General features: G+C 52.8%; 1 protein-coding gene across 1 annotated transcript in view; it reads left to right on the forward strand.

Moving 5' to 3' along the window:
* Ramp1 (receptor activity modifying protein 1) overlaps positions 1-25451 on the forward strand; it is a 40929-nt gene extending 15478 nt beyond the window's left edge. The window contains exon 4 of the mRNA XM_026396026.2: positions 24990-25451. Coding sequence (XP_026251811.1) covers positions 24990-25245 — 256 coding nt within the window. The 3' untranslated portion in view covers positions 25246-25451. The remainder of the gene's footprint in view (positions 1-24989) is intronic.
* The last annotated feature ends 328 nt before the right edge of the window (positions 25452-25779 follow it).

Consider the following 25779-nt stretch of genomic DNA (forward strand, 5'->3'; position numbering starts at 1 on the left):
TTGAGGGCCTGGGTCCTGGAGCCTGGCCAAGTTGACTTATAAGACTGACCCTCACATTGTGGCTGAGGTCAGCTCTACTGAAGCGAGTGTTTAGAGAACTGTCCCTCCTCCCCACTACTACCCCTCCCATTTCTCCTATCCTTACCACTTCCTGTGGGCAAGCAGCTCATTCGTTCCTGGTGTTTCCTTCCTGTATTTCTTTTGCACATCTAAGCAAATGTGTGCACTTTTTCTTACATCCTCTTTCTTACATCAAGGGTCGTCTACTAAGCATCTCCCCTTGTACTTTGGTGTACTTGGGTTGCTTTGCAATTGTTTTGTTTTCACTTTATCCTGGAAATTCCTCTTTATCAGGGCAGAGAGCTTACTATTCATTTTCACGGTTGCATAGTACTCCACAGAGCAGATTCTCTACCATTTTCTTATGAAATTGGTTTCAGTGTCTTCCAACTTCAAACAGGACTCACAGATGGCCCTGCCTGTGTGTTTTCATATCGTAGGAACTGCACCTTCAGGGCAGACACCTGGAAGTAGAATTGATGAGTCCAAAGGGAGGACATTTGTAGCTTTGTTAGGGATTACTGTTTGCCCTCAGTTTGCATCCCACCAGCAGCCCCAGGTCTGCCTGCTTCCCACAGCCTGCCAACACCACGTTGTCATGTGAGGACTGCCACTGGCTGATAAGGGAGAAATGATGTCTCAGAGGTGTGTTCTTTTACGCTTCTCTAATTATGAGTGAGTCCAACACCGCTCATATGTTTAAGTCCCATCCCTGTACCTTTTGTGATGGGTTTGATCATGTCTTTTCCCATTTTTATCATATTCTGGTCCTTTTCATTTCATTTCATTTCATTTCTCTGCCATGTGGGGGTGGAGCTCAGGCCTTACACATGCTAGGCAAGAGCTCCATCACTGAGCTGCACCGCAGCCCTCTGGGCCTTTTAAAGAGCTCCGAGTGTGTGAGGAGAGGCCCAAGGCCTCTGTCTCCCAACTGGTTGTGGCCTTTCTCCTTTGCTTTCGTTGCTGTGAAGGGTGTTCACCATAGTCAGAGGCATCTGCTTCACACGTCTGGAGGTGTGGCAGAGAGCCTTCCCAGGCTCACCGTGCTTTCCTCTGCCTACTTCCAAACCCGTGGTCTGTCTGGAGTTTACTCTTGCATACAGTGTGAAGTATGAACCAAATTTCATCTTCTGGATGGGCCACCCAGTTGTCCCATTTATCAAAAAGTCCATCTTTTCAGGGCTGGGGACATAGCTCAGTTGGTAAAGTGCTTGCCTCCCATGCACAAGGCTCTGGGTTCAATCCCCAGCACCACACACACACACACACAAAAAAAAAAAAAAAAAAACCACGGGTCAGGGTGTGGCTCAGTGGTAGAGCACTTTCCTAGCATGTGTGAGGCACTGGGTTTGATCCCTGGCACCGCATTAACAAAAGAGAAAAAAGAAAAATGTCCATCTTTGCCCAGTGACTGGAGATGCCACTTTGGGCATGTACTTGAGTATCCAGTGCACTTTGCCCAGCCCTTTAAAAAATCTCCCTCTTCTTTTTTTAAAATTTGTTCTAATTAGTTATACATGACAGTAGAATGAATTTCAATTCATTGTACACAGATGGATATAGCTTTTGCTTCTCTGGTTGTACATGAAGTAGAATCACACCATTTGTGCCATTGTACATGTGCCTAGGGTAATGATGTGCATCTCATTCCTCCATCTTTCCTACCCCCTTGTCCCCTACTCTCCCCATACTCCCCTTTGCCCTACCCAAAATTCCTCCATTATTCCCATAACCCTCACTTCCCATTATGGATCAGCATCCACTATCCGAGAAAATACTTGGCCTTTGGTTTTTTAGGATTGGCTAACTTTGCTTTGCATGATATTCTCCATCTCTACCCATTTACCTGCAAATGCCATAATTTTATTCTCTTTTAAAGCTGAGTAATATTCTATTGTGTATATATACCACAGTCTCTTTATCCATTCATCTGTTGAAGGGCATCTAGGTTGGTTCCACAGTTTAGCTATTGTGAATTGAGCTCCTGTAAACATTGAGGTGGCTGTGTCCCTGTAGTATGCTAAAATTTCTTGTCCTTTGGGTATAGACTGAGGAGTGGGATAGCTGGGTGAAATGGTGGTTCCATTCCAACTTTTCTAAGGAATTTTCATACTGTTTTCCAGAGTGGATGCACCAATTTACATACCCACCAGCAATGTATGAGTGTGCCTTTTTCCCCCACATCCTCACCAACATTTATTGTTTATATTCTTGATGGTTACCATTCTGATTGAGGTGAGATGAAATCTTAGAGTAGTTTTGATTTGCATTTCTCTAATTACTAAAGATGTTGAACATTTTTTCATATATTTATTGGTCGATTGTATATCTTTTTCTGAGAAGTGTCTGTTCTGTTCCTTAGCCCATTTATTGATTGGGTTATTTGTTTTCTTGGTGTTAAGATTTTTGAGTTCTTTATATATCCTGGAGATTAGTGCTCTATCTGGTGTGCATGTGGAAAAGATTTTCTCCCACTCTGTAGGCTCTCTCTTCACATAATTGATTGTTCCTTTTGCTGAGAAGAAGCTTTTTAGTTTGAATCCATCCCATTTATTGATTCTCAATTTTATCTCCTGCACTTTAGGAGTCTTGTTAAGGACATAAGACCTAATGCAACATGATGAAGATTTGGGCCTACTTTTTCTTCTGTTAGGCACAGGGTCTCTGGTCTAATTCCTAGGTCCTTGATCCGCTTTGAGTTGAGTTTTGTGCATGATGAGAGATAGGGGTTTAATTTCATTTTGCTGCATATGAATTTCCAGTTTTCCCAGCACCATTTGTTGAAGAGGCTATCTTTTCTCCAATGCATGTTTTCAGCACCTTTATCTAGTATGAAATAACTGTATTTATGTGGATTTGCCTGAGTCCATACTGGTAATTTGTCCTCCAGAACCAACGTCTCTGCCTCATGCTGAGTGTGCCCCATCATCCCTTTGCTCGCTGGTTGTGAGCAGGAACTTACCATGGCAACCAGCATCAGTGAGCGCCTCTGTGCGTCAGGCTTTGTGCTGGCCACTCGACATGTTGCCTCATTCAAGTAAGCAATGGTCTGCCAAGACACAGGATCCTTGTATCCCCACTTTGTATGCCCAGGGCCACACAGCCAGTGACAGAAGGCGCTCTCCTGGTCCCCAGAGGAGGTGCAGGGCTGCCCTTCCACCACAGAGGAGTAAGCCTGGGCTTCAGCAGCCATCTCAGCTCCTGCCAGCGTTCAACAGGCCTGGCGGAGTCCATGTGCATCAAGAGACCAAGCTGGGGACGGGGCTGGGGGCTCAGCAGTAGAGCGCTCGCCTAGCACGTGTAAGGCCCTGGGCTCGACCCTCAGCACCACATAAAATAAAGAAATAAAGTAAAGGTATTAAAGAGAGAGAGAGAGACCAAGCATGGTGCTTGGGCTGAAGGCAGCCTTTCTGGGGTCTTCTCAGCAGAGGAGTCCAGGGTAGACAAGCTTGTCTAAAGGATCCAGCAGGAGAAGAGGGGAGGAGGAGAGGCGCCACACTGTGCAGGCAGGAGGCCAGGGCCGGCTGTCAGCAGGTGTCGGCAGGCAGCAGTAGCACTGGGGAAGTAGAGCTCTGAGATGAGGGCCCCATCAGCAGACACTCAGATTCTCCCGTCCTGAGCAGGGTCCGTGGCTGAGCCAGGCAGGTAATTGGGTGGGGGTCTTAGGCATAGGGAAAGGACCCTTTTTGGGCCAAGTGCAACTGAGGCTTGTCACTGGGGCAAACAGAGCAGGGCAGCTGTGGGCTCGGGTGTCTAGGACCCGGCTGACACTGAGGGCAGGGGACTCTAAAGGCAAAAGCCCTGGAGACAGAGGCACCCCTACCTGCCTGAGGTCTTAGTTGTCCTGGGGGCCTGGGCTGTGCCTGCAGGTGGCTCTGGAAATGTAAGGACACTTCAGACTCAGAGATGGGAGAAGACGCTGGGTGTGCGTCAGAGAGGCCGCGTGTGAGCAGCCAGCCTTCTGTGGGATGTATGCAAATACACAGGGAGCGTGGGGACAGCTCCCCAGCCAGCTCCCCAGGCCCAGCCCAACAGCCGCCTCCTGTGTCAAGCAGACAGAAAGGAGGACCCTCATCGGCCCACCTCCAGGCACTGGAGGGTTCTAGGAGGCCTTAGCCCCACTGTGCACCACTGCTCAGAGGGAGAGATGCCTGAGTGCAGTCCCAGGACTGACAGGGACACTCAGGCCACCTCCAGCCAAACGGCACCAGACCTTCTCGGACGGCCCTCCTGGAACTGTGGGCTGCTCTGCTTCTGCCTGTTCCAGGTATGTAACAACTAAGGCTTGGCCTGGGGCCACTGATGCCAGTGTGGACAGATGGTTCAGTACCAAACAGGTCTCTGCAAAGCTGGTGAGCTCACAGGCCAAGCTCCCCTCTGTGCACCTTGCAGCTGTCATTTGAGGGGGAATGGCAGGAGGATCTCATTAAACTGCACCCCTCGTCTGCGAGGAGAAATGTAATGTAATTTAGTGTATTTGCTGGGAATATAATCTAATTGGGGAGAACATGGAAAAATGTGTCGTCAGGAACTCTCATTTCCAGAGACCTTGGTGTGGGTGTTGGAAGGAAGGGAAAGCAAAACCATGTAGAAGAATCTCGAACATGCCAGGACTCAACTAGAAAGTGGGTGGCTTCTTTGTTTTTTAACTTAAGATATTTTCAACTGGTACATAACAACATAATAATCGTACATATCCGTGAGGTACAATGTGGTGTTTTGAGATGTGTGTATACATTATGCAGTGTTTCAATCAGGGCAGAGCTCCATCTCTGACATCTGTTTTATTCACCGTGAGAACAGACTCCTCATCTATAACCACGCTGTGGTGCCACACCCCCACCTCTTGCTCCTACTCTCTGTAGCTTGGTCCCCACCCATCACCCTCCATCTTCCCCTCCTGCTCTCCCAGGCTCTGGGAGACCAACCCTTAGATGCCACACGTGGGTGAGAGCAGACTCTACTTGTCTTTCTGTGGTCGGCTCTGCCGGGCTCATCTCCCTTAATGTGATCTGCTCTTCCATCCACGCTGGGGCAGAGGACAGCATCTCCTCCTCCTTTGGTGCTGAACTGCTCCCCGTGATGCGTCGGCACCGCATTCCCTTTGCCCACTCAGGCGTCGTCGTCGATGGGGGCTGCGGTGCTTCCGTTCTTGGCTGTTGTGAACTGTGCTGCAGTGGACTTGGAGTGCAGGCATCTCTTTGACATACCAGTTGCATTTCTGGTGAAATCAGAAATGGGGTTTCTAGGCCATATGGTACTTCGGTCTTCAAATTTCTAGAAAAGTGGTTGGTTTTAAAGTGACCCCACATGAGGTTTCCTACCTAGACAAGCAATGCTAGATTGGCCATGACAGAAAGGGCCTCTCGGCTCCTCCCCTTCTGGACAACTTCAGGGTTCAAGGTGTCATGCCAAAGGCAGGAGCTCTGGGAGACAGGCCACTGTCTGCTGTGACCCAGAGAGCCCAACTTCACCTTCACAGGACCAGGCACCTGCTCCCTCTGCCCTAAAGCTTCTGCATGGCTGAACACTGACCACTCTGTTTGTGTCTTATTACATCCAGGGGCCCAGGTCTCTATGGCCCTGGCCAGAGTCTGAGAGGTGGAGGACTCGAGGTTGCCTCCGGAGGATCCCTCTGCACTGACCCCACGCTGGGTGATGAAGAGCCCTCTGGCCTGGCCCCAGAGCTGCCCAGTTATGGGCAAGGGTGTCGGGGCCCCAGCAGGCAATTGGCTGCACAGCAGGTTCCCTGGAGGATGCCGGGCAAGGGTTTAGGTTCCTGCTGTGACTGTTTCTCGGGATGTCAGTTTAGGTAGGAGGCCCAGCATCCAGATGACTGCCAACCTGGGCAGGGTGCATTAATCTACTGTGGGCTTCTCCTGGGCTTGCCACGTCCCCCTTTCTGATGTTGGAACACAGAGCCTCCTTTGTGTGTCCCAGTTAAAAGATTCAAGTCAGGAAATTCTTCAGAACTCCGCAGCAAAGTTGCAACAGCTGCTTTTGTTTTGAATCCAACAGGAACTGAGAGGAGGCTTCTTTGCAGATCACAAGAGCTCTGGGGTGGTGGGCATGCCACAGTCCCTGTGCTCCTGCCCAGCCTCACTTACCTCCCCAAGGTGTCCCGGGGTGCCTATCCCAGGGTGCTCAGCAAGCAGCCATCTGCCAGAGGTCTCGCACAGGATGCCTATTGGCCTGCCTGGAGTCTTCAAAGCAGGGGCTAGGGCTGTTTCACTTCCCCAGTGAGACCGTCCATGGAGGCATCTGCTCTGGAACTTTCCAGGTGCCATGAGCATTTGGGTCACATTTGTGCTCAGCCCCATGGCCAGGGTTGGGAGGCTGTTATCCACGTGTGTAGATTCCATGGAAGGGTGCCCAGCATGGTCATGTGTCACAGGATCCGAAGGCAAGCGCCTGGGTCTAGACCACACCTGCCCACTGCCACATTGTCTTTCAGGCTTCATCCCTCTCTGTGGCAGTGGAAAGGGGGGCAGGAGATCCTTTCCCCACCCTCTCAAAAATGTGTCCCTAAAGTGCCCATGGGTACTGCCACAGCTCTCCTGCACCAGCCTTGAGCCTGTCCACAGTGACAGTCCCTCAGCCAGGGCAGCACAGCTGGTTGCCAAACACCGTCCCTTCCGAGCTCCACTGCAGCTGACCTAGGGTCCAGATCCAGATCTTGGAGCCACAGGACCAAGCTTGGAGGGCAGGGTGTGCTGAGGAGGAAGGAAGGTCCGTGGGAGCTTCCCGTGCCCAGGTCCGGGCTTGCAGAGGAGGGCCTGGAACCCACCTTCCCCACCACTTGCCAGGTGCGGCCTGCAGGGGCATGTGGGGGAGAAGAGGGGCTGTAGGAGACTGGGCGGACAGGGTGTGGCTCATAGTCCCCCCCCCCAGCTGCCTTGTCACTTGCCAGCAGGCACCCCTCCCCCTGCTGTGTGTCACCAGCTGGCGGCACATCTTGCAGTGGGAGACCCTCACAGGCAACAGTGGCCTTTCGGTCACAGTGGCCTCACTGAATACTGGATGCCTGCTCCAAGATGGGTTCTCATGGGGATCCCTGGAGGCTCTGTGGATGCCCAATTGTGGACTGGGGGGCTCTGGGGGTAGGAGAAGAAGAATCCCACCTTCTTTCTCAGAAAGCTCTCAGAGAAGTGCACCTGTAGAGGCCATCAGCAGAGGGCCCTTGTAGGAGAGACTGGGAGGAGGACTGCTGGCCTCTACTCCATGCCCAGGGCCCTGCACCGACCTCAGCTCCCCTTCTTCCCAAGCATTCCAGACCACAGCGGCCCCTAGCCCAGTGATGGCACAGAGCCCGCCACGCCGTGACGTCCTTTCTATCAGGCGATGAACTTCCCTGTTTGGGAATTTTCTTAGGTTGGGATTGAAACTAGGCTGTGTCAGATATAAAAGGTCAGTCATGGGATGACACTAAGCAGATTCCAGTCAGGAGCGGAAGGGCAAGCAGGTGGAGCATGTCCAGTGATGGGGGCTGAAGATCATCTTCCGTCCCCCTTGGATATGCTGCTGTGACAACCAGCCTCCCCCTCCTCTTGGCCCAGAAAGTTCCAGAGCCGTCCAGGCTGTGCAGACAGGACTTGACAGTCCCTGGAGACAGGCCAAACTTGTTCGCCCTGCGCTTCACCAAGCCCAGTCCAGATAGCCCTGCCCCAAGCAGCCTCCTGGGGCTGTCCACGTGGCACGGGACGAGGCAGGTGCGTGGTGGGAGAGATGAGGAAAAGAGGCTGTTCAGTGCATCAGCTGGGTGCTGGGAGTGTCGTGTGGCAGGGTAGGGGGTGGCCAGGGTCCCTTCCTGATGCTGACCTTCACCCAGCCGTCCCCGACCAGGCTATGGGAATCCCCAGGACCCATCCCCTCATCATTCAATTGGTAGACATGTCCGGGCACACACAGGGCCAGAGATGTTCTAAGTCCACTGTGAAAGGGCCACCCTGGGAGGGTCACCAGGTGGCACGACACAGCAGCCCGATTCCTGTGCATATTTTGAGGGCACCTTTCTCCCCAGTGTCTTTCCAGTACTAAAGCATAAGGTGCTGGTGGGGCTCACTCAGGAACAGCCTTTTCTCTGAGCCTCCTCTTCTCCCAGCTTCTTGTGTTGGCAAAAAATGGAGCATCCACATCCTTAAGAATGTGCTCCTTCAGGGTGGTCGGAAGGAGTTTGCCTGCACTGGGGAACTGGGCAGCAGCCCAGCAGGGTGACCAGTTGACATGCCCCTGGCTGTCTTAGCCTGCTCCTGCCGCTGTTACGAAGATGCCACTGCGGATCCTGACTCTGTTTATTTCTTTGACTGGTTTTCTTGTTGCATATTCCTGGAGAAGGAAGTCAATGTTATTTTGTTCCTCCCTTGATTATCTTGTAATTTGATGCACAGTGTTTCCCACGTCCATTGTTCTTCTGTGCTCTGTTGAACGCATTTTACCTTCCTCTGCACATTAGAATCTATTTCAATTAATTTTCACTTATGGTTGGGGCCATACCATACCACTTAAGTCACCATGACTTTATAATATTTTCTACAGATCAGAAGACCTCTCTGAGCTGTTCTACTTTCATTATATTTGAATTGTGTTTGGCTTTCCTTGATATAGTTTCTGCCTATTTTCCCCAAAGAAATTAAGAACCAGTTTGCCAGAGAGGGGGGATGTCAGAGGCTTCGGAGCTGGCTGTGGGTGACTGGAGTGAAGTTTTTAAAAACATTTCTTTCTCTGACCTGTCAGCACAATTAAAAAATTACTGGTTCAACAATAGGATTTTTTTAAAAATGTCTCCGCTTTGTCAAATTCTGCGAAAGGTCATTGAGATGGCCAGTCATCAGGCAGTTGATTTGGGAAGCACCACATTTTTGAGAATCCTTTCCCTGCAAGCAGAGGGAGCCCCCAATTATCCTGAGAGTTGGCCGTGGCCTAGTTTGACTGATCAACTGTGTGCACCCAACACTTTTGAGATTGAGATCTCTAAAAGGATAGAGTTGGTCTGGGGCTGTGGCTCAGTGGTAGAGAGCTCGCCTAGCCATGTGTGAGGCACTGGGTTCGATCCTCAGCACCACATACAACTAAAATAAAGATCCATCAACAACTAAAATTAAAAAAATTAAAATTAAATGATGGAGTTCATTGAGCCCGTGCAGATGCTGACCAGAAGGGAAAGACTATCTTGGGACGAGTTCCCAAACCTACCAGTAGCAGGGCTGAGTGGCCTTGAAGACACCCAGGAGACCAGCTGAGAGCGAGCACGTGTTCTAAGGAGCCTTCAGGGAAGGAAGGCAGTGCTGCTCATAGAACCTGTGTCAGCTGCAGGGAAGAGGGCCAGCGTTGAGCAAGCAGAGAGTTTGGGCATGGGAAGGTGGTCCTAAGGAGTGAGTGCTGCTTCTGGATTTTTGGCTTGCAGGCAAGGTGCAGTGGCCTCCACCGGAGGAGCCAATGATGCTAGTGGGCTTTGCATTAAGGTTCAAAAGTGTGATGTCTTGCCAGGTGCAGTAGCACACACCTGTAATCCAGCCACTTGGGAAGCTCAGGCAGGAGGATCACAGGTTCCAAGCCAGCCTCAGCAATTTAATGAGGCCCTAAGCACCTAGGCAAGGCCCTGTCTCTAAATAAATATATTTTTAAAAGGCTGGGGATATGGGTCAGTGGTTAAATGCCCCTGGGTTCAATCCCCCGGTACCAAAAGAAAACCAAGAATGTGAAGTCTGTTCTCAGCCCATAGGTGGCAGAGCTGACGAACCTCCCCATCTCTGCAGCCCTCCATTCTCTGACCCTTGTAATCAAAGTTCAAGCATCTCACAGTTCTTCTGTTACCCATTATTATCCTAAGATACTGCCTTTAGCAACTGAGAGGAAAACTGCTGTGGGCCAAGCCTGGAGTTCCGCGAGGGACCCCGGGCGTGAGTCCTGCTGGCTCCGTCGTTGCTTACGCTCTAGAGGCCTCTGCCCTTCCCAGGGAAAAGTACACGGCATTTTCTTCCTGGGAAATTCCTTAACAAGGTTCTAGGATGAGCATCATTTCTGCCTGATGGAGCATGCATGCTAGCTGACCTTAGCTCTAGAGTCAGCAGGGGAAACAACTTGGGGTGTAGGCAGAACTTACTCCTTAGACATTTGAATGAATTAATCGCTACAACCATCCGATCCAGGTGGTTTGAAGATTCCGTCTCCCATTTGTTTCTCTGCTCTTTGTTTTGATTGTTTCTTGTTTTAATGTTTGTATTTCATCTATGTTTATTTGGTCTGTAGCCTTCAGATTTCTAGTTTACTAAAACAGTGGTACATTGTATTCCTTTAAATATTCAATATCCTGTATATGCAAGTTTATGCTTCGGTTTTTGTTTTATCCAGGTTTTTCTTCTTTTTTCCCTTTTTTCTCTGTTTACATGCGACCTCATTCATCAAAAGGAAATGAGGAGGCCAACTCTTTCATTAACCTAATATGCACATTTTTAGGGTCTTTAGAGAATAGGCTAGGATTTCCATAGCCATGTCTTTTAAAATGTTTCATTTTTACTTTTATCATTTGACCTTCCCTCTTTTTCCCTTTAAAAAAATCCCTTCTTTCCTAAGATTTAATGGTATGCTTTGTTTATTTTTCGTCACTTTTTTTTTTTTTTTTTTTGGTACCAGGGATTAAACTCCAGGGCACTCAGCTACTGAGCACATCCCCAGCCCTATTTTGTATTTTAATTAGAGACAGGGTCTCACTGAGTTGCTCAGCACCTTGCCATTGCTGAGGCTGGCTTTGAACTCTGGATCTTCCTGCCTCAGCCTCCCGAGCCACTGGGATTACAGGCTTGTGCCACTGCACCTGGCTTTTCCTCACTTTTTAGAACACGTAATAAAAGCATTTAAAGCCGTAATGGGTTCTCTAAAGACCTTGTCATTTTCTGTGGATTCTGATATGTCAGCTTTTTTCACACTTCTCTGAACAATCTTCTTTCCATGCTCTTGTCTTTCTTCTGGGGATCTTCTGCTCCCTTTGCAGCTATATTTTATTCTCACAGGTTCAGTCTGAATCTATTCCCCTGACCAAGGGAGAGAATGCAGAACAGATAATTTCAGCTTTTGTATTTTTGTGGACATATCCTTTATAACCTAGTATGATCTTTTGTGAACACAATGAATACTTGAAAATGAAATCCATTCTCTGTTCTATTTAATTCCCACCAAAACAACCATTAGTAACTCCTTTATGTGTCTGAGGTTTTGGCTGCATTTGATAGTCTTCAATTCTAACCATTTTTTGTCATTTATTTTCCTAGCAGGTATTTACATACATATTTCGCCCTGTTTTTATAGCATTTAGAGTCAACAAACATTGAGATTCTGGCATTCCAATGCTTGGCTTTGGCTGACTCTTTTTCGTGTTCCTGGATATTTGTTTTCATCATCTCTCTTGCGGGCAGTTTTTGCTGGATTTTTTTCCGTCTGTAGAGCAATGAGCCTTTGAACAGTGAGATTCCAGTGTACGTGTCCATTTTCTGTTATCTTCAGCCACTCCATTTTTTGTCTTGATTTTTCTCTTTCTGTGCTGATTTTTTTCCTCCCCATTGTTGAAACACGATGGGGTGGTTTTTCTTTTAAGCGAGATTGAAATATTGGCGAGCTGTTTCCACCCTCCAGCTGCAGTGGGAACAAACGGTGTTCCCAGGCCTGGCTTTCCCCAGTGACAAGCCACAAGCACTGACCCCTCTAGAAGGAGTCTCTGGGTCTGGGCTCCCTCCACGGCCCTCTCCTCACCATTACGGGTAATGTCCTAGAGCCTGCCTCTTCTCTCTGCCCTCGCTTCAGTCTGGTCTTCATTCTCACGCTGTGTATGTGTGTCTCCAGGTCACACTATCTGCACACTTTCACAGTGACCACCTGGCTCTGAAAGGGCTTTTGTTTACTCGTCTTCACAAATAGGTCGTGAGCTCAGCTGTGTTTTCGCATTTCTTTTTAACATCATCACTCCCTTTTCCATGAATCTTTTAAATTCAGGCCATTATATGAAGTAGGTCCTAGAAATAAGCCGCATGATTAATGCCTCCACGGAGCTCAGATTTCTCGTGAGCTCTGCTGCCTGGGTACGCGAGGGACAGCTGGGTGGGTGATGGGCCTCCAGGGAGCAGCCCTGTTCTCTGGAGCTCCTGCATTTCCTTGTCTCTGGGTTTTGCTTTTAGAGGAGACATCTCATTTTGTTGCCCAGGTTAATCTCAAACTCGGGCTCAAGTGATCTTCCTGCCTCAGTGGCCAAACAGCTGGGGCCACAGGTGGGCTCCACCATGCCACAATGATTCCAGGAGCATATGTTTTTATATAGAAATACAAATCTTTTAAAAATGTGACCTCCTTTTCTTTCTGACATGCTTGCCAGTGTGGTTTTCTGTTTAAAATATTCACATGACTCATTCCACGGTGGCTTCAGTAAACCCAGGGGGACTCAGCATGCATGGAGTTCCCAGCTTTGGTCCTCAGTGGGACCACAAATTCTCGTCATGCCTCCAGCCCAGGACACTGCTTCTGGTCCCTCCAGAACCTTCCTCCCTCCCCATCTAGGTGCTGGGAGGTGACTCTACTTTTCCCACACTGTTACCTGGAAGGAGCGTCCTCTCCCTGGATACATTGTCTGTATTTTAACTCCCTGGATAATCAGATTTTTGCCCCTGGCCTTCTCCTCTTTCTAAAGCACTTCCTGTTTAGGGTGTTGCAATGGTCCTTGGCACTAATCATACTATGGTGAATTACATTTCCTTTACTCCAAGCCTAATGCACAGATTAACCTCTTTCCCAAGAGGCCGAATCTCCTGGAACCCAGGGTGGGTACACAGGAGAAGGTGGCAGATGCAGGGGCAGCGTTGGGATGGGGCTGGGGCAGGGATCTTCATGAGTGTGGTGGCTGAGTGGCCTGGGACCAGGTTGGCAGGCCTGGGAGGAGGGAGCGCTGCAGCCGGCTCCACCCTGGGCGCCAGAGGGGACGGGGAGCTGCCGCCTAGAAACAGGCCCTCAGCCAGGGCACAGGAGATCCAGGCCAGAAACAGGGACCCAAAAGGGACAATAGCAGGACAGGGCATGGAGCCCAGCACCCGTGGGGTGGGGAGTACCTGTGCAAGGCCCTTAGGCAGCTCCCAGGGCCACCGGGGAATATAGTTGAGGGCAGTGCCAGTGCCTATACCCTCCTAACCCTAACCCTGTAGATGCCACCACATTTATGACCAAGTGTCCTCGTCCACTGGGCTGCCGTGGCCCAGACCTGTGTCCAGGAGGCCTTTGAATGGTGGAGAAGCCCCTAGGTTGGCTAGAAGCTTCTCTCTTGCTAGAGTGTTGGGGTCCTTGCTGTGTCAGCACCTTCAGAGTCTGAACCAGGAGGTGAGACAAAGTGCTGCCAGTCCTGGGAACAGGGGTGGCCTGTCCCACTCCTGTATGACCGTGGTTCTCCTTTGACAAGTTCAGTGAGGTCACTGGGGCTTCAGAAACAAGATCCAGCTCAGCAGTTACTTGCTGGGAACTTGGCAGACATGGCCAGTGGTGCTGGCCACCCAGGACCCAGCAGAACAGGACTGTCTGCTCTCCTGAGTACCGTGGCAGAACCCCTCACCCCCTCACCTCCTCGGGGCCCACCCCAGCAGCAAGTGGAGATTGGCCTCTCCAGGTGTAACTGGTGTCAGCCTGCCCTGCCTATTGGTGTGGCCTCCTGCCTGGGGTGAGGACAGGACCGGAAGCCATCAGGGCACCAAGAAGCCACAGCCACTGCCCCCACCTCTGGTGGCTTTAACCCTGAGTCACTTCCTGCCTCTCCCAGCTCTCCCTCTGCCCTTGATCCCCCAGCTGGCCTCAGCCAAGTTGGGGGGGGAGGGATTCCTCAGCAAGCAGGGCAGTGGGCACCCGTGGGTTCCTGCCTCAGGCCTTTGGCAGCTCCTGCCCCACACCCTGTCCCTGGGGGGGTAGTCCAGCTCCCTGACTGGGTTTCTGTCCTTGGAGCAGGGCCAGGTAGGCCACTTTGTGTGCCCCTCACATCTGTGTGGTGTCCTGCTCATTTCTAGCATTTCTATCCTGGGCCACTTTGACGGCTCACTCAGGGCCAGGCCCTGTGCTGAGTCCCATATGTTAATGGCCTCTGCCTCTCCACTGGGGGGGAAATGGGAGGCCGAGCATTGGCTGCCATGTTGGCTTCCGTCCAGAGGCAGAGGCCGCCAGAGACGGTGGCAAGACCAGCAACAGCAAGATATGCTAGGAGACAGGGCGGGGGCTGTAGCTCAGTGGTGAAGCACCTGCTTTGCATGTGTGAGGCACTGGGTTGGATCCACATAGAAATAGATAAAGATACTGTGTGTTCATCTACAACTAAAAAAAATTAAAAAAAAAAAAAAAAAAAAAGATATGCTAGGAGGGGAGGCAGGTAGCCCCGGAGTTCTCGTCACACCATGGCTGTGAGCCAGAGGCAGCTGCCCATTTAAGATGAAAACAGAGAGATTCAGAGTCCCGTGATACCAGGTGTTCTGTGTGTATAATGTTCTCAGGCCTTCCCTTCCCCCAGTACTCAGTGTTGTCCCAGCTCCAAACAAGGTTGGATTGGAGCAGAGGGGCAGGGGTGGCACTGGGGCCACCTAGATGGTGGGGCCAACCCGGTGCAGGGGACCCAACTAGCAGAGAATAGGGTGTGTCACTCAAGGCCTCCAGAAGCCCTGCCAAGGGTCACTGTGAGTCCATCAGCTTCAGAGAGGCAGGGAGCAGAGAGCCAAGCTCTGGGATGACCAGCTGGATGCTGGGCCTAAGGGAAGACAGGAGGGAAAAGCCCTTTCCAGCCGCCAGTGTTGCTTCACAAGGACATTGTCGCCAGGGTGATAGTGTCCAAATATAGCATCCCGGCTGTCAGGCCTGATCCTGGGACTTGTGCACACGTCAGCCCCCAGAAGTGTAGCTGCCCTGGGCCCAGGCAGGGCCCAGGTAGGCCTGAGTACAGTCGCAGCCCCACTGCAGCTGGGCCCGGGGTTGGCTGCACCCCTAGACCTGGAATCCCCACTGGAGCCTGAGGAGACCTCTTGGGGGGTTACAGAGGGCACAGGGGTCCCATGTACCTGGCCTTCAATAGACAGCTCAGTGATCATCCACCAAGTCCTGTGATCTCAGACCACGATCACTGGGTACAGAGCAGCCCCCCGCCTGGGCCTGGAAGCGGGGCCAGCACAGGACAGCCTGTGACTTTGCTCAGATGCCCCCTGAATTTTAAAACTGCACTTCATCTTGTAGCCCCAGGAGCCAGATTCTGCCTGGGCCTGTTCTCAGAGGTGGCATCGTGCCCACCCTCCCAGGGGCCTCTCCGCAGGGAGCCTGCCTTGGCAGCTCTGGAGCCTGACTGTGCCAAAGCCAGCTGCATGTGGAGCCAGGGATGGACTTAGAAACCTCCTGCTTCCGCCCTCCTGGGCAGAGGCACCCGATGCCTTCCCAGCTTGGAGCTGTCCGAGCAGGAGTGGTGGAGGGAGGTGACAGAAGCTGGGCCTGGAGTCGGGGGAGGGAGAACAGGTGCCAGGATGCCTCAGTGGGAGGGGGTTCTCTGGAACAAGGGAAGTGTGGCCTGCCTGGAGGTGGACTGAAACCTGGGCCAGTCCTGCTGTGCACTGACCCCGGGTCCTCCCAGGTCACCTCTCCAGGCTCTCTTGTCTGTAGGGAACAGGGCCGACCAGTGTCAGCAGGTCTCGGTTCTCCTGCAAATGTGGTCCTCGGAGGACAAGCCAGCAAAGGGGCAGGAGGAGCGTCCACCCCAGACGGAATGAGCTCCCCATTTTACATGCCCTCAGTTATCATCGGGTGTCTGTCTGTTTGTCAGGTGGCCAAGACTAGTCCTGTCCTGTCCCTAGAGCCCAGCATACATTCACTGGCCCGTCTGGGCCTCAGCCTCCCTCCTGGGTCCTAGGTCCTACCTCATTCCACATCTCTGCCGCCTTGAAGCCCTGAGAAGCCCCTGGCTTCTCCTTTAACCCCTCTCACATCTCCCACACCAAGGGGGTTTCTCTGCTGGCTGGCCGAGCTGAGGAAGTCTGGGGTGCTGTCAGGGACTTACCACCCCCAGGTGGGGAGCAGTGTTTGAGCCAGGCCCTCACTGAGCCCAACCGGTGCTCAGCCTAGGGCCACCAGGCTGGGTCAGGAGCAGCCATTGTGGCATCAGAGCCCGATACTGTCCACCAAGCCATGTTTCAGTATCCAGAAGATAAGAAAAAACTTGTGTCCCCTCAGTTGGTAGCAATCACCTAGGGAGGGTGCCTCCTGTAAAGGGGGTGGGTAGAGCCATCACCTCAGCCAGTTGGCTGGTTGGTCTCCTCTTGGCCCCCTGGCCATCTTCCCAGATGGATATGCTGTGACCCAGGACACACAGTGGCTAGGAAGGGAGTGTCCTGTACAGGCCCAGCTGAGGTGGAGGCTGGCATTCCGATTCTGCTCTGCTGGCCAGGCCACACACCCTGCCTGGGGGAGACGCACCCTTCCCCGCTCCACGGGGCTAGTTTGCCTGGCTGGCAGCTGGGCACGGTGGGTCCCATTGCCAAGTTGAGGGCTCTGCCTCTGGTGTCCCCTCCTTCTTCCCAAAAGTGAGCCTCCTCCTGGGATGCTAGGAACAAGGTTGTATGGGGCTGGTGGGGGACCCGAATGCACAGGCCATGGGATGTGCTTCTGAGAGATGGGTTGGGGGCCTTGGGTTACCTCACTGCAGATCCTGTGTCCGGGCAGAAACCCTACCTGTACCCAGGGCTCCTCCATGCAAGATCACCACCCCTCCCTCCCCAGGCTTGGGGAGCAAAGCCCCGAGAGGCGCCCTCAGTGGGCACTGGAGTCTCAGGCACGTGAACCTCATCACCAGCCTCACTGTAGGCTTGCAGGAATTGGGGTGACTGTGGTCTAGCAGGGACCACAGAAGCCTGGCCTGCCCTGACTTCTCAAAGGGCACCACCCATGGAGTAAGATGGACAGCCAAAAGCAGCTGCACTCATGTGAAGAGGGGCAGGGTGGGTCACTGAGAGGGCCAGAGGACTGAGCCGGTGGACATATCCCCAAAGTGAGCAGAGTCGGGCCCCAAGAACTGAGGTGAAGGAGGCAGTGTGTCCCAGGCCCCAGGCTGGTTCTGCTCACTGGAGCCTGCTGGGCAGCAGGCAGGAGGGTCCAGAGGAAAAGGAGCAAGGACTGGCCCGTCCAGCCTCTCCCACCATCCTGCTGTCAGATCAGGAGGCCCGGGCGGGGGGCACTGTGGCTGCTCCCCAGGAAGGAGACGTGGAACAGCGCATGCCGACCATGCCTTGGGAGGCAGACATAAGGAGGCGGCCTGTGAGGAGCAGGGCAACCCGGGAACACTAACATCAAGGCTGAGCGGTTCACCATGTGGCCAGGCTGGGGTCAGTTCTGGGGGAAATCTTGAGGTGCAGGGCCTTCTCGAGCACTGGTTTCCTGGGGACCCATGGGTCTTTCCTATTCTGTGAGTGCAGAGTGTCCCTCTAGGTGGCATTTTCTAAGTTTGCTGGACCCAGAACCCTGTCTTGAAGTTTTCCTTTGGGGGCCGTTCTTTATCACAGAGCCAGGTTGGGAGAGCCAAAGAGCAGAAGGTAGGAGAGGGGCCACAGCCAGAGGCCCAGCTGGAGGGGGATGGCGGGGATGAGGCCCTGGAGTCTCTGGTACCCTGGCTGCGTCCATCCTCCCAAGAGCAGAGCGCTGGGCATTTCACCCAGCCTCCCTCCCACCAGCCTCTGCCATCTACTAGTGGCCCTGAGCTGGCTGCAAGGTACAGAGGAGTTGCCACCTCCCAGCAGTGGAGAACCCGGCCCTTCCCCTGGTCTTCCTCTCGTCGCCTACAACCCTCACAAGATTTGGGGGTTTTTTCCCTTATCGCCACCCACCCCCGGCCCCACATCCTTAATACAAAAATCACTGGAGCCACAGTGAGGTGTGTTCGTGCCTGCCGCCATTCCTCCCGACTGCAGGTGGCGCTGGCCCCTCCCTGGGAAGGCGGCCTTGCCGAGGCGTCAGAAGTCCTTGCTGTCAGTGTTAGAAAGGCTGTCGTTAGGAACCTTGGAAAACTTCACCTGAAAGTATTCATTTGTGTGCAGCAGTGATACCAGGTTCAAAGCCTGTCCCTGCCACTGTGGGGGGAAGGCCCAGGTGCCCCTGGCTGGCACAGATGCAGAAGGCTTCTAACACGCCTCTCTTTGGACTTTCCGGGTGCGACTGGATGTCTGAGTGTCGGTTGTAGGGAGAGTCTGATTCCGCAGGGTCTGTCTTTCCCCACTCCTGCTGCAAGCCCAGCTGCTCAGGGTGACCTCCAGGAGGAGAGAGCTTGCCCAGCACACAGGCCATGATCAGCTACACTTTCTCTCACATCCCTGAGCATCAGGCAGGTGGAAAGCTGCCTGCTCCTCCTTCCTCCTCCCTCCCAGGCTCCTATGTACCTGCCCGTAGAGAAATAGCCATGTGGCTTCATCACCTGAGTGGAGGTGAGGCCCTGGGCAGGCACGCTGGCCCTGGCCCACTCTGCCCAGCGCATCCAGCCAGTGACCCTGTGGGTTCTGTAAGCAGGAGAAGTCGCACAGTAAGCGGCCAGGGACTCCCTACTTCCCGTGGTCCTGCTGTGACTGTTTTGGGGACCCTGGGTGGGAGTCCTGACACCAAAGGCAGAAACCAGCGGGGAGATCAGACCCAACCACCTGAAAACGCCTGTTCTTTATGAGCCACCTTGCATGCCTGCACCAGGTGCAAGAGAGTCTCACCACCAGGAGGAGGGAGCCTCGGCTGAAGGAGGTTGTGATCCTCCTGCCTCAGCCTCCCAAGCTGCTGGGATTACAGGTGTGCACCTCCACACCCGGCTCTATTTTTTTTTTAATTTATCCTTTTCTTACTAATTTTTTACTTTTTAACATCATCATAAAGAATATTGCCTTGTGACTTCTGCTTTGGGAATAGTGGCTTTCTCTTTGCTGCCAAATATGGATCTGGAGACTTTTGAAAAGATTGTTGATTCTCCATTTTTTTCCACTTATTTCTAAGTAAAAGGGATTTAGTTGTTCTATACATATATGCGTTTACTTTTTCTTTTTCTCCCAGCTTTAAAGAAGGTATATTTGATAATAAAATCATATATATATATGATGGTTTATTCTCGGCAGAATAGAACTGCACCATTGAATTAACTAGGTCTGTTCACCCTATGTTCTGTGCTTATTTTATGTGACGCTTGCTCTTGGCGTTGGGGGCATGTCAAGCCCCCTCAGAGCCCGGACTCTACGCCATCCTGGGACTCTCATGTCAGAGCTGTCATGAGACCTTCTCAGGTGGTGTCCCTGTGTCCGTTCTGCTTCCTGTACTGCCTTGTGCGGCTACCAGGAAGGTGGACAGCTGTCCCTACCCCGGCTGGCTCTGTCAGGCTGGCCAGCTGGGCCCCTCTGGCGTTGGTGTCACTATGCCTTTGAGGTGGCTGCCAGGAACACACTGTCTGGTTGCTGAGACCAGCAGTGAGTGAAGGCATGTGAATAAAGTGCAGGCCCAGAGCAGGACACGGCTAGGAGGGGAAACCCCACCTTAGCCAAATATGATGGAACTTCAGGAAAGCCTTTTTGAGGAGTGTCATGTAGGAGGCATGAGCAGAGGTTGCCTGGTGGAGACCAGGTTAAGAGTCTTCCAAGTAGATGAACAGCATGTGCGAAGGCCCCGCACAGGACCAGGGCCCTGTGGTGGAAGGTGGCCAGAGAGAGAGAGGGAGGCCCTCTGCCACGGAGGCTTTCAGTCCCTCGCAGGTGGGCTGCAGCAGGAGCACTGACGGTGAGAGGCAGGTGGAAAAGTGTGAGCGGGCTGAGCACAGCAGAGCAGAGTGGGCCGCAAACAGCCTGATGTTCCACGGCCACTGGCTGCTGCTGTGGGAGAGGGCCCAGAGATGCCAGCTCCCCACTCAGAGCAGATGAAGTGGCACTGAGTTACACTAACCCCCAACACAGCACAGCCCCCACCTGGCACAGGGAGGGGCCCTGGGGAAAGGGAGCCGAGACAGTTGGGAGGGTGGGGCTTCCCTGGGTCTGCAGTGGCTGGGCCAAGGCTCCAGCTGGGGGTGAGGGTCCCTAGTGGTGGGTGTCACAGCCCAGGGCAAAGAGGGAAGGAATCTGCAGGAGCAAGAGCCTAGGGAGAAGGGGAGCTGGGGCAGCAGGAGGAGGGAGGGACAGGGAGGAGAATGAGGAGGCCCCCAGGGAGGTAACGCCACCTAGTGGCCTGGCCCTGACACAGCGGGGGCACCAGGCTTGCTGTTGTCAGCTCACCCACAGCATCCTGCCCAGGGCACTGCGGGCACCCCATTCCTTTCAGGAGGCAACTGAGACCTCAAGGACCTTTGGAAAGGAGGTGGCCACCTCCCAGTGGGAGGGGCTGCCCATGTGCCACCACTGCTTCCTGCTATCACAGCAATGAAGCATGTGGCTGCAAAACCAGTGACCTCATCATTCAGTTTCTGTGGTCATTCTTCCTAAAATAAGCTCTTTTATAGAATTATGTATTAAAAATAATGTGTGCTCATTAGCAATTAAGGAAATGCAAATCAAAACTGCACTGAGATTTCATCTCACACCAGTCAGCGTGGCAGCCATCAAGATACGAATCATGCTCAACGCTGGAGAGGGTGTGGAGGAAAAGAATACACAGCCCCATGGATATCAGTAAGGAGACCCCTCAAAATAGGCAAGGAACCACCCGGGACCCAGCTGGACCACTCCTCAGTGTTTACCCTGAAGAACTGCAGTGATCACAAGGCAGCGACACATGCACACCGTGTCTGTAGCAGCTCGATTCCCAGGAGCCAGACTGGGGACTCAGCCCCAGTGTCCATCAGCAGATCAGTGGATAAAGAAAAGGTGGTCTCTATGTGCGTAGAGTTTTATTCAGCCGTAAGAAACATGAAATCATGGCGTTTGCGGAAAACCGATGAAACTAGACGCCATCATGTTCAGTGAAATAAGTCAAACTCAGAAGGTCAAGGGGGTCGCATGTTTTCTCTCTTAGGCAAAAGCTAGAGAGGAAAAAAAAGGCAAGAAAGGTGGGGTGGATCCCTAAGAATCTAAGGGAGATCAGTAGGGCAGGAGAGGGAAGGAGAGGGGACGTGGGGGGAGTGAGATTGGCCAAATGATGCTGTCTTACTGCATGCATATATGAGTAGGTGACACAAGTCCCCTCAATATGTACAACTGTGATTCACCAGTAAACAGGTACGCTTGCTGTAGAGAACTTGGAAAATCCAAAAAAGTACGTAAGAGAACCACAGCCCAATATATCACTGTCATTCTGGTGGTTCGAGATATCCTGAAGGGCATGTCCCCTCCTCCCACAAGGCTACCTGGGCTTGTGTAATTGGGCTAATCAGTTGCTGCTTTGTTCAGCATCATAACATAAATATTTGCCCACATCTGGAATTTCTCCTATGGTAGCTACCCAAGAGAGCCTCAGCCTGCTTGGCCACTCCCTTGTTTGCAGTTTTGCATAACATACCCCTGCAGAGAGCACCTTCTTTCTTTACTTTTGTCTACATTTCAAATGTTCACTTAGGATAATTCCCAGAAAGAGCCATACCTCTTGTTTTTGAGAGAAGCATCATACTAATGTTTGCTTTTTAATTTTTTTTCTTATTAACAGAGCTAAATATTTTTTCAGATGATTATTAGCCATTTCTATTTCCAGAGAGAGACCCAGCCAGACACCTCACAGGCCTCACTCTGTTTCCCAAATTCCCTCCCTGCCCTCCCCACCCAAATGCCCCTGTTAGTTGGCATTCTGACAGGCTCCTCAAGTGGGTCGCCTGGAAGTGGGTCCCAGGCCTGTCTCTTAATGTAAGCAGACCAAGGTGGGAACAGGTGAGATGGGTCCCCAGGTCCCTCAGGATGAGAGATGGAGCGGGGACTTGAACCTAGGCCGTGGGCAGCAGGGCCCAGGCCCACACACCCGGTATGAGGGCCAGCGGGGGGTTGTGGGCACAGCGGCAGCCTTGGGTTTCCCCAGAGCAGGTGGCACACCTGTGGACGTGAGTGGGTACCATCTTGTCAACAAGTCCGCAGCCATGCACCATGGTTCCGGAGCCTTGCGCTGGGACCTAGAGGCTTGGGAAACTCCCACCATAGAATTCAGGAACATTCCAAGCTGAATTTGCTTTGTGGCCCAGAATAACAATCCTAGCCAAAAAAGGGTAATTATTCAGTGACACGAGAACTGAAGATGCAGAGTCAAAGCCAGAGGACTTTTCAGGACTATTTTGGGTCTTGAGCCAGGCTGTGTGCTTTAGAGCAGAATGTCCGCCCTGGGAGGGGGGGTGGAATTCTTTCATCTCCTCTTTACTGACAGAACTCACAACAGTATTGAAAGCCTCAGCTGTCACTTTTGTATAAATAAACAGGATGAAGTGGGCAGCCACCCGCACACTGGAGATATTCTTAGCGGTAGATGGCTTCACTCTACACCAGCCCATCCAGGAGAGAGCGCCTGGTCCCGGAATAGCCTGCCACAGGCTCAGCCTCAGCGTGGCTCGCTGTGGAGCCATGGCGAGGTGGCTTCCGGAGTCAGGCTCCTTCCTGCTCAGGTTGGCCAGCCCAGAGGCGCCCCCTCCCGTGGAGGTATCCCAGCTCCACTCCTCAGGCCACAGAGGACGGGCTCAGTGTTCTTAGTCATGTCACCAGAAACTGCCTGTGGGCTTGTGGATCCCAGGTGGGGACAGACCAGAGTGTGCGTCGGTCTGACGGCCAGCTTCCAGGGTGGACTGGGGTTCCAGCAGCGGCACCTACACTCTGGAGCTGCGGTGTCCAGGCACTGGGCACGCACTGAGTCACTGCTTCCTCACGAGACCCGCCTGTCACAACTTCTGTGGCTTCTTCCACTTCTGTTTTCTACTTGAAGCATGAGTCCTTGCTCTCTGGGAAAGACCATGCACCCCGTGCCGGCGAGCAGAGGGGACCAGTCCCCACTGTCTGCCTCGTCCCTCCCTCCCCGTGGCCACTCAGGGGCTGCAGGAGGCCACTGGGGTGAGAGAGAAGCCCCGCAGCTCAGAGGCCACGTGGTGGGCGGGGTAGGGGGGCTGGGATGCTGCGAGGCCCCCACTTTCCTCAGATTGGCCCCCTAAAGCTCTCCTGGGGCCTCCCCGTATTGGCTGCACGGCCTGGCTCCAGTCACAGACTTTTCTAGGTTAAAAATCAGGAAAAGTGACTTGACTTACCTTCCATGTTTGCCACTTCCAGAGCCCTTCACTTCTTTGAATGAATCTGAAACTTTCTGGTACATTCTTTTGACCGAGTTCTGGGTTTTCTTTAACATTCCTGTCAATAAACTCAGTTTCTTCTGAAAAAGTCTTTATTTCAACCTCCTATTTGGAAGGTATTTTGCTGGGTATAGGATTCTGTTTAAGGAAGTCTCCCGGCTTGCCCAGCCTCTGATAAGAAGTCGGCTCTGACCCATTTGGAGGACCCCCCCAACAACTCCCAGACTTGTTTCTCTGGTATAGGCCATGTGACTTTGATCATGTCTGTATGGTTGTTTGGTGTTGTTGCTGTGCTGTTTTTCGGGCCTGTCTGTGCTTCCCTAAACTTCTTGGGGGTATGATGTGATGTTTTTCCTTATTTGGGGGATAGTCTCGGCTGTTGTCTCACCAAATCTTTCGTGTACTCCCTTCGCTCCTCCCCCTGGGACAGATCTGCCGGAGAGTTGGCATCATGTGTGGTGGTATTACGTTACCAAGGTTCTTGGATGCTCTGCTTTGGTTTCCACCCCTTCTTCTTCCCTGTGTTTCCATTTGGGTAATTTCTACCAATCTATCTTCAATTTCACTGACTCCTTCTGCTGATGAGCCCATAAGAAGGAATCATCTCTGATATGCTGCTTTCTGTTTCTAGTGATTTTCTTTTACTTGTCTTAGAGTTTCCATCTCTGCTGAAACTCCCCACCCGTTCACGCACATTGTCTACCTTTCTGCTAGACTCTTTATCATACTAATCATTTTAAATTTCCTGCCTACATTAATCTGTTGTCATCCCGATAACAAAACACCTGAAGCAAACTACTCATGAAGAAAACAGGTTTATTTAGCCCACATTTTGGAGGCTAAAAGTCCCAATAGCGTGGCATGGGCTCTGACGGGGTCCTCATGACAAATGGCAACCACAAGGGCGTGTCCAGGTGCAAGAGATCCTGTCCCCAGGCAGGAAGCTGGAGGCTGGCCAGAAGGGAGCGGGCTTCTTTGGCCACCACCTGGCGAGGACCACGTCACTCACTCCCGAGGACAGCCCAGCATGACCTCAGGACCTTCAGGCTCTCTGTCTCCCACACCACCGCACTAGGGGCCAGGCCAGTGGCCACATTGTCTTACTCGCCCCCGGTCACCTCCAAGTCTGATTCTGTTGATCATTTTTTCTCTTGGCAACACGTTGGTTGTTCTTTGTTCCTGAACAAAACCCTGAGTAACTTCCACTTGAATGCTGAGCGCCACCTGTGGAACAGAAGGGACAGGCAGATGTCACTGGCATCTGGAGATGGGCACACCCCTTCAGGTGGGCTGGTGGTGTGGGATGGGAGTCCATCTCCTCTGGAGCCATGCTGGGTTTGGGGTTCTGTTGCTGCGGTTAACTTCGCTGCACCACGGGCCTCAAATCCTTGTGGGCACCCCAGATCCTGACAGGAAGAAACTGGCTCAGTTACCCACCGTCACTGCCACTCGTGGGGTAAGTGGCTCAGCAGGGACCTGGCAGGCGGCGTGTCAGGGTGTGAATGGGTCCTACCACGGCACAGAGCCCACAGCCCTGGGCGCGGCGGGCGGCTTGTGTCCTCTGGTGGTGTGCCCAGCAGCCTGCTGGTGCAGGACCCTCACCTCCTAAAGCCAGGGCCACTGCCTCAGAGCCTGGGCTTCGGGACTGAGCCCAGCGGGGTGCCCTGATGGCCTCCTTTTGCCTCCACAGGAGCTACGGGGAGCTCACTGAGTGCACCAAGGCCGCGGCCGCGAACCTGGACTGCTTCTGGCCCAACCCGGAGGTGGACAGGTTCTTCGTGGCGGTCCACCGCCACTACTTCAGGCTCTGCGCCATCTCCGGCAGGTCCGTGCAGGACCCAGCCAGGGGCATCCTCTGTCCCTTCATCGTGCTCCCCATCCTGGTGACCCTGCTGATGACGGCGCTGGTGGTCTGGAGGAGCAAGCGCACCGAGGGCATCGTGTAGGCGGCCTGGGCCGCCTGCCAAGCGTGGGGGGCTGGGGAGGGAGGGGAGGGAGGGGTGACCTCCTCGCACAGGAGGAGCCCACAGGGCTGGGCGGCGGCTCAGCGGTACAGCGCTCGCCTAGCACTTGCAAGGTCCTGGGTTCCACCCTCAGCACTGCATCAAAGTAAATTTAAAAAAATTAAGATTAAAAAAAAAAAAGAGGTGCCCACAGGACTTGAGAGTAATCGTGCTGGTGATTCACCTCGAGCCTCCGGGAGGGAAGAAGGGACAGCGCTGACTTGTCCCTGGGAAGTGCCACGCTTGGGCCTCTAGCATGCATGCAACCCACAATGTCCCCACCTGCATTCCAGGTCCCCCCCTTAGCTGTGTTTGTGTACATGTGTAGCTTCTGAATAAAACCATCTTCTGAACCGAAGGAGTGTCCTTATTTCTGGACAGAAATGACCTGTCCCTGGGATGAGAGCATGAGGAAGTCACTCTGGGCAGACGCGTCTCCTCTGACAGGTGGGGTCTTCAGGGGCTCGTCACGGAGAC

Source organism: Urocitellus parryii, chromosome 1 (genome assembly GCF_045843805.1).
Source record: "Urocitellus parryii isolate mUroPar1 chromosome 1, mUroPar1.hap1, whole genome shotgun sequence".
NCBI classification, from domain to species: Eukaryota; Metazoa; Chordata; class Mammalia; order Rodentia; family Sciuridae; genus Urocitellus; species Urocitellus parryii.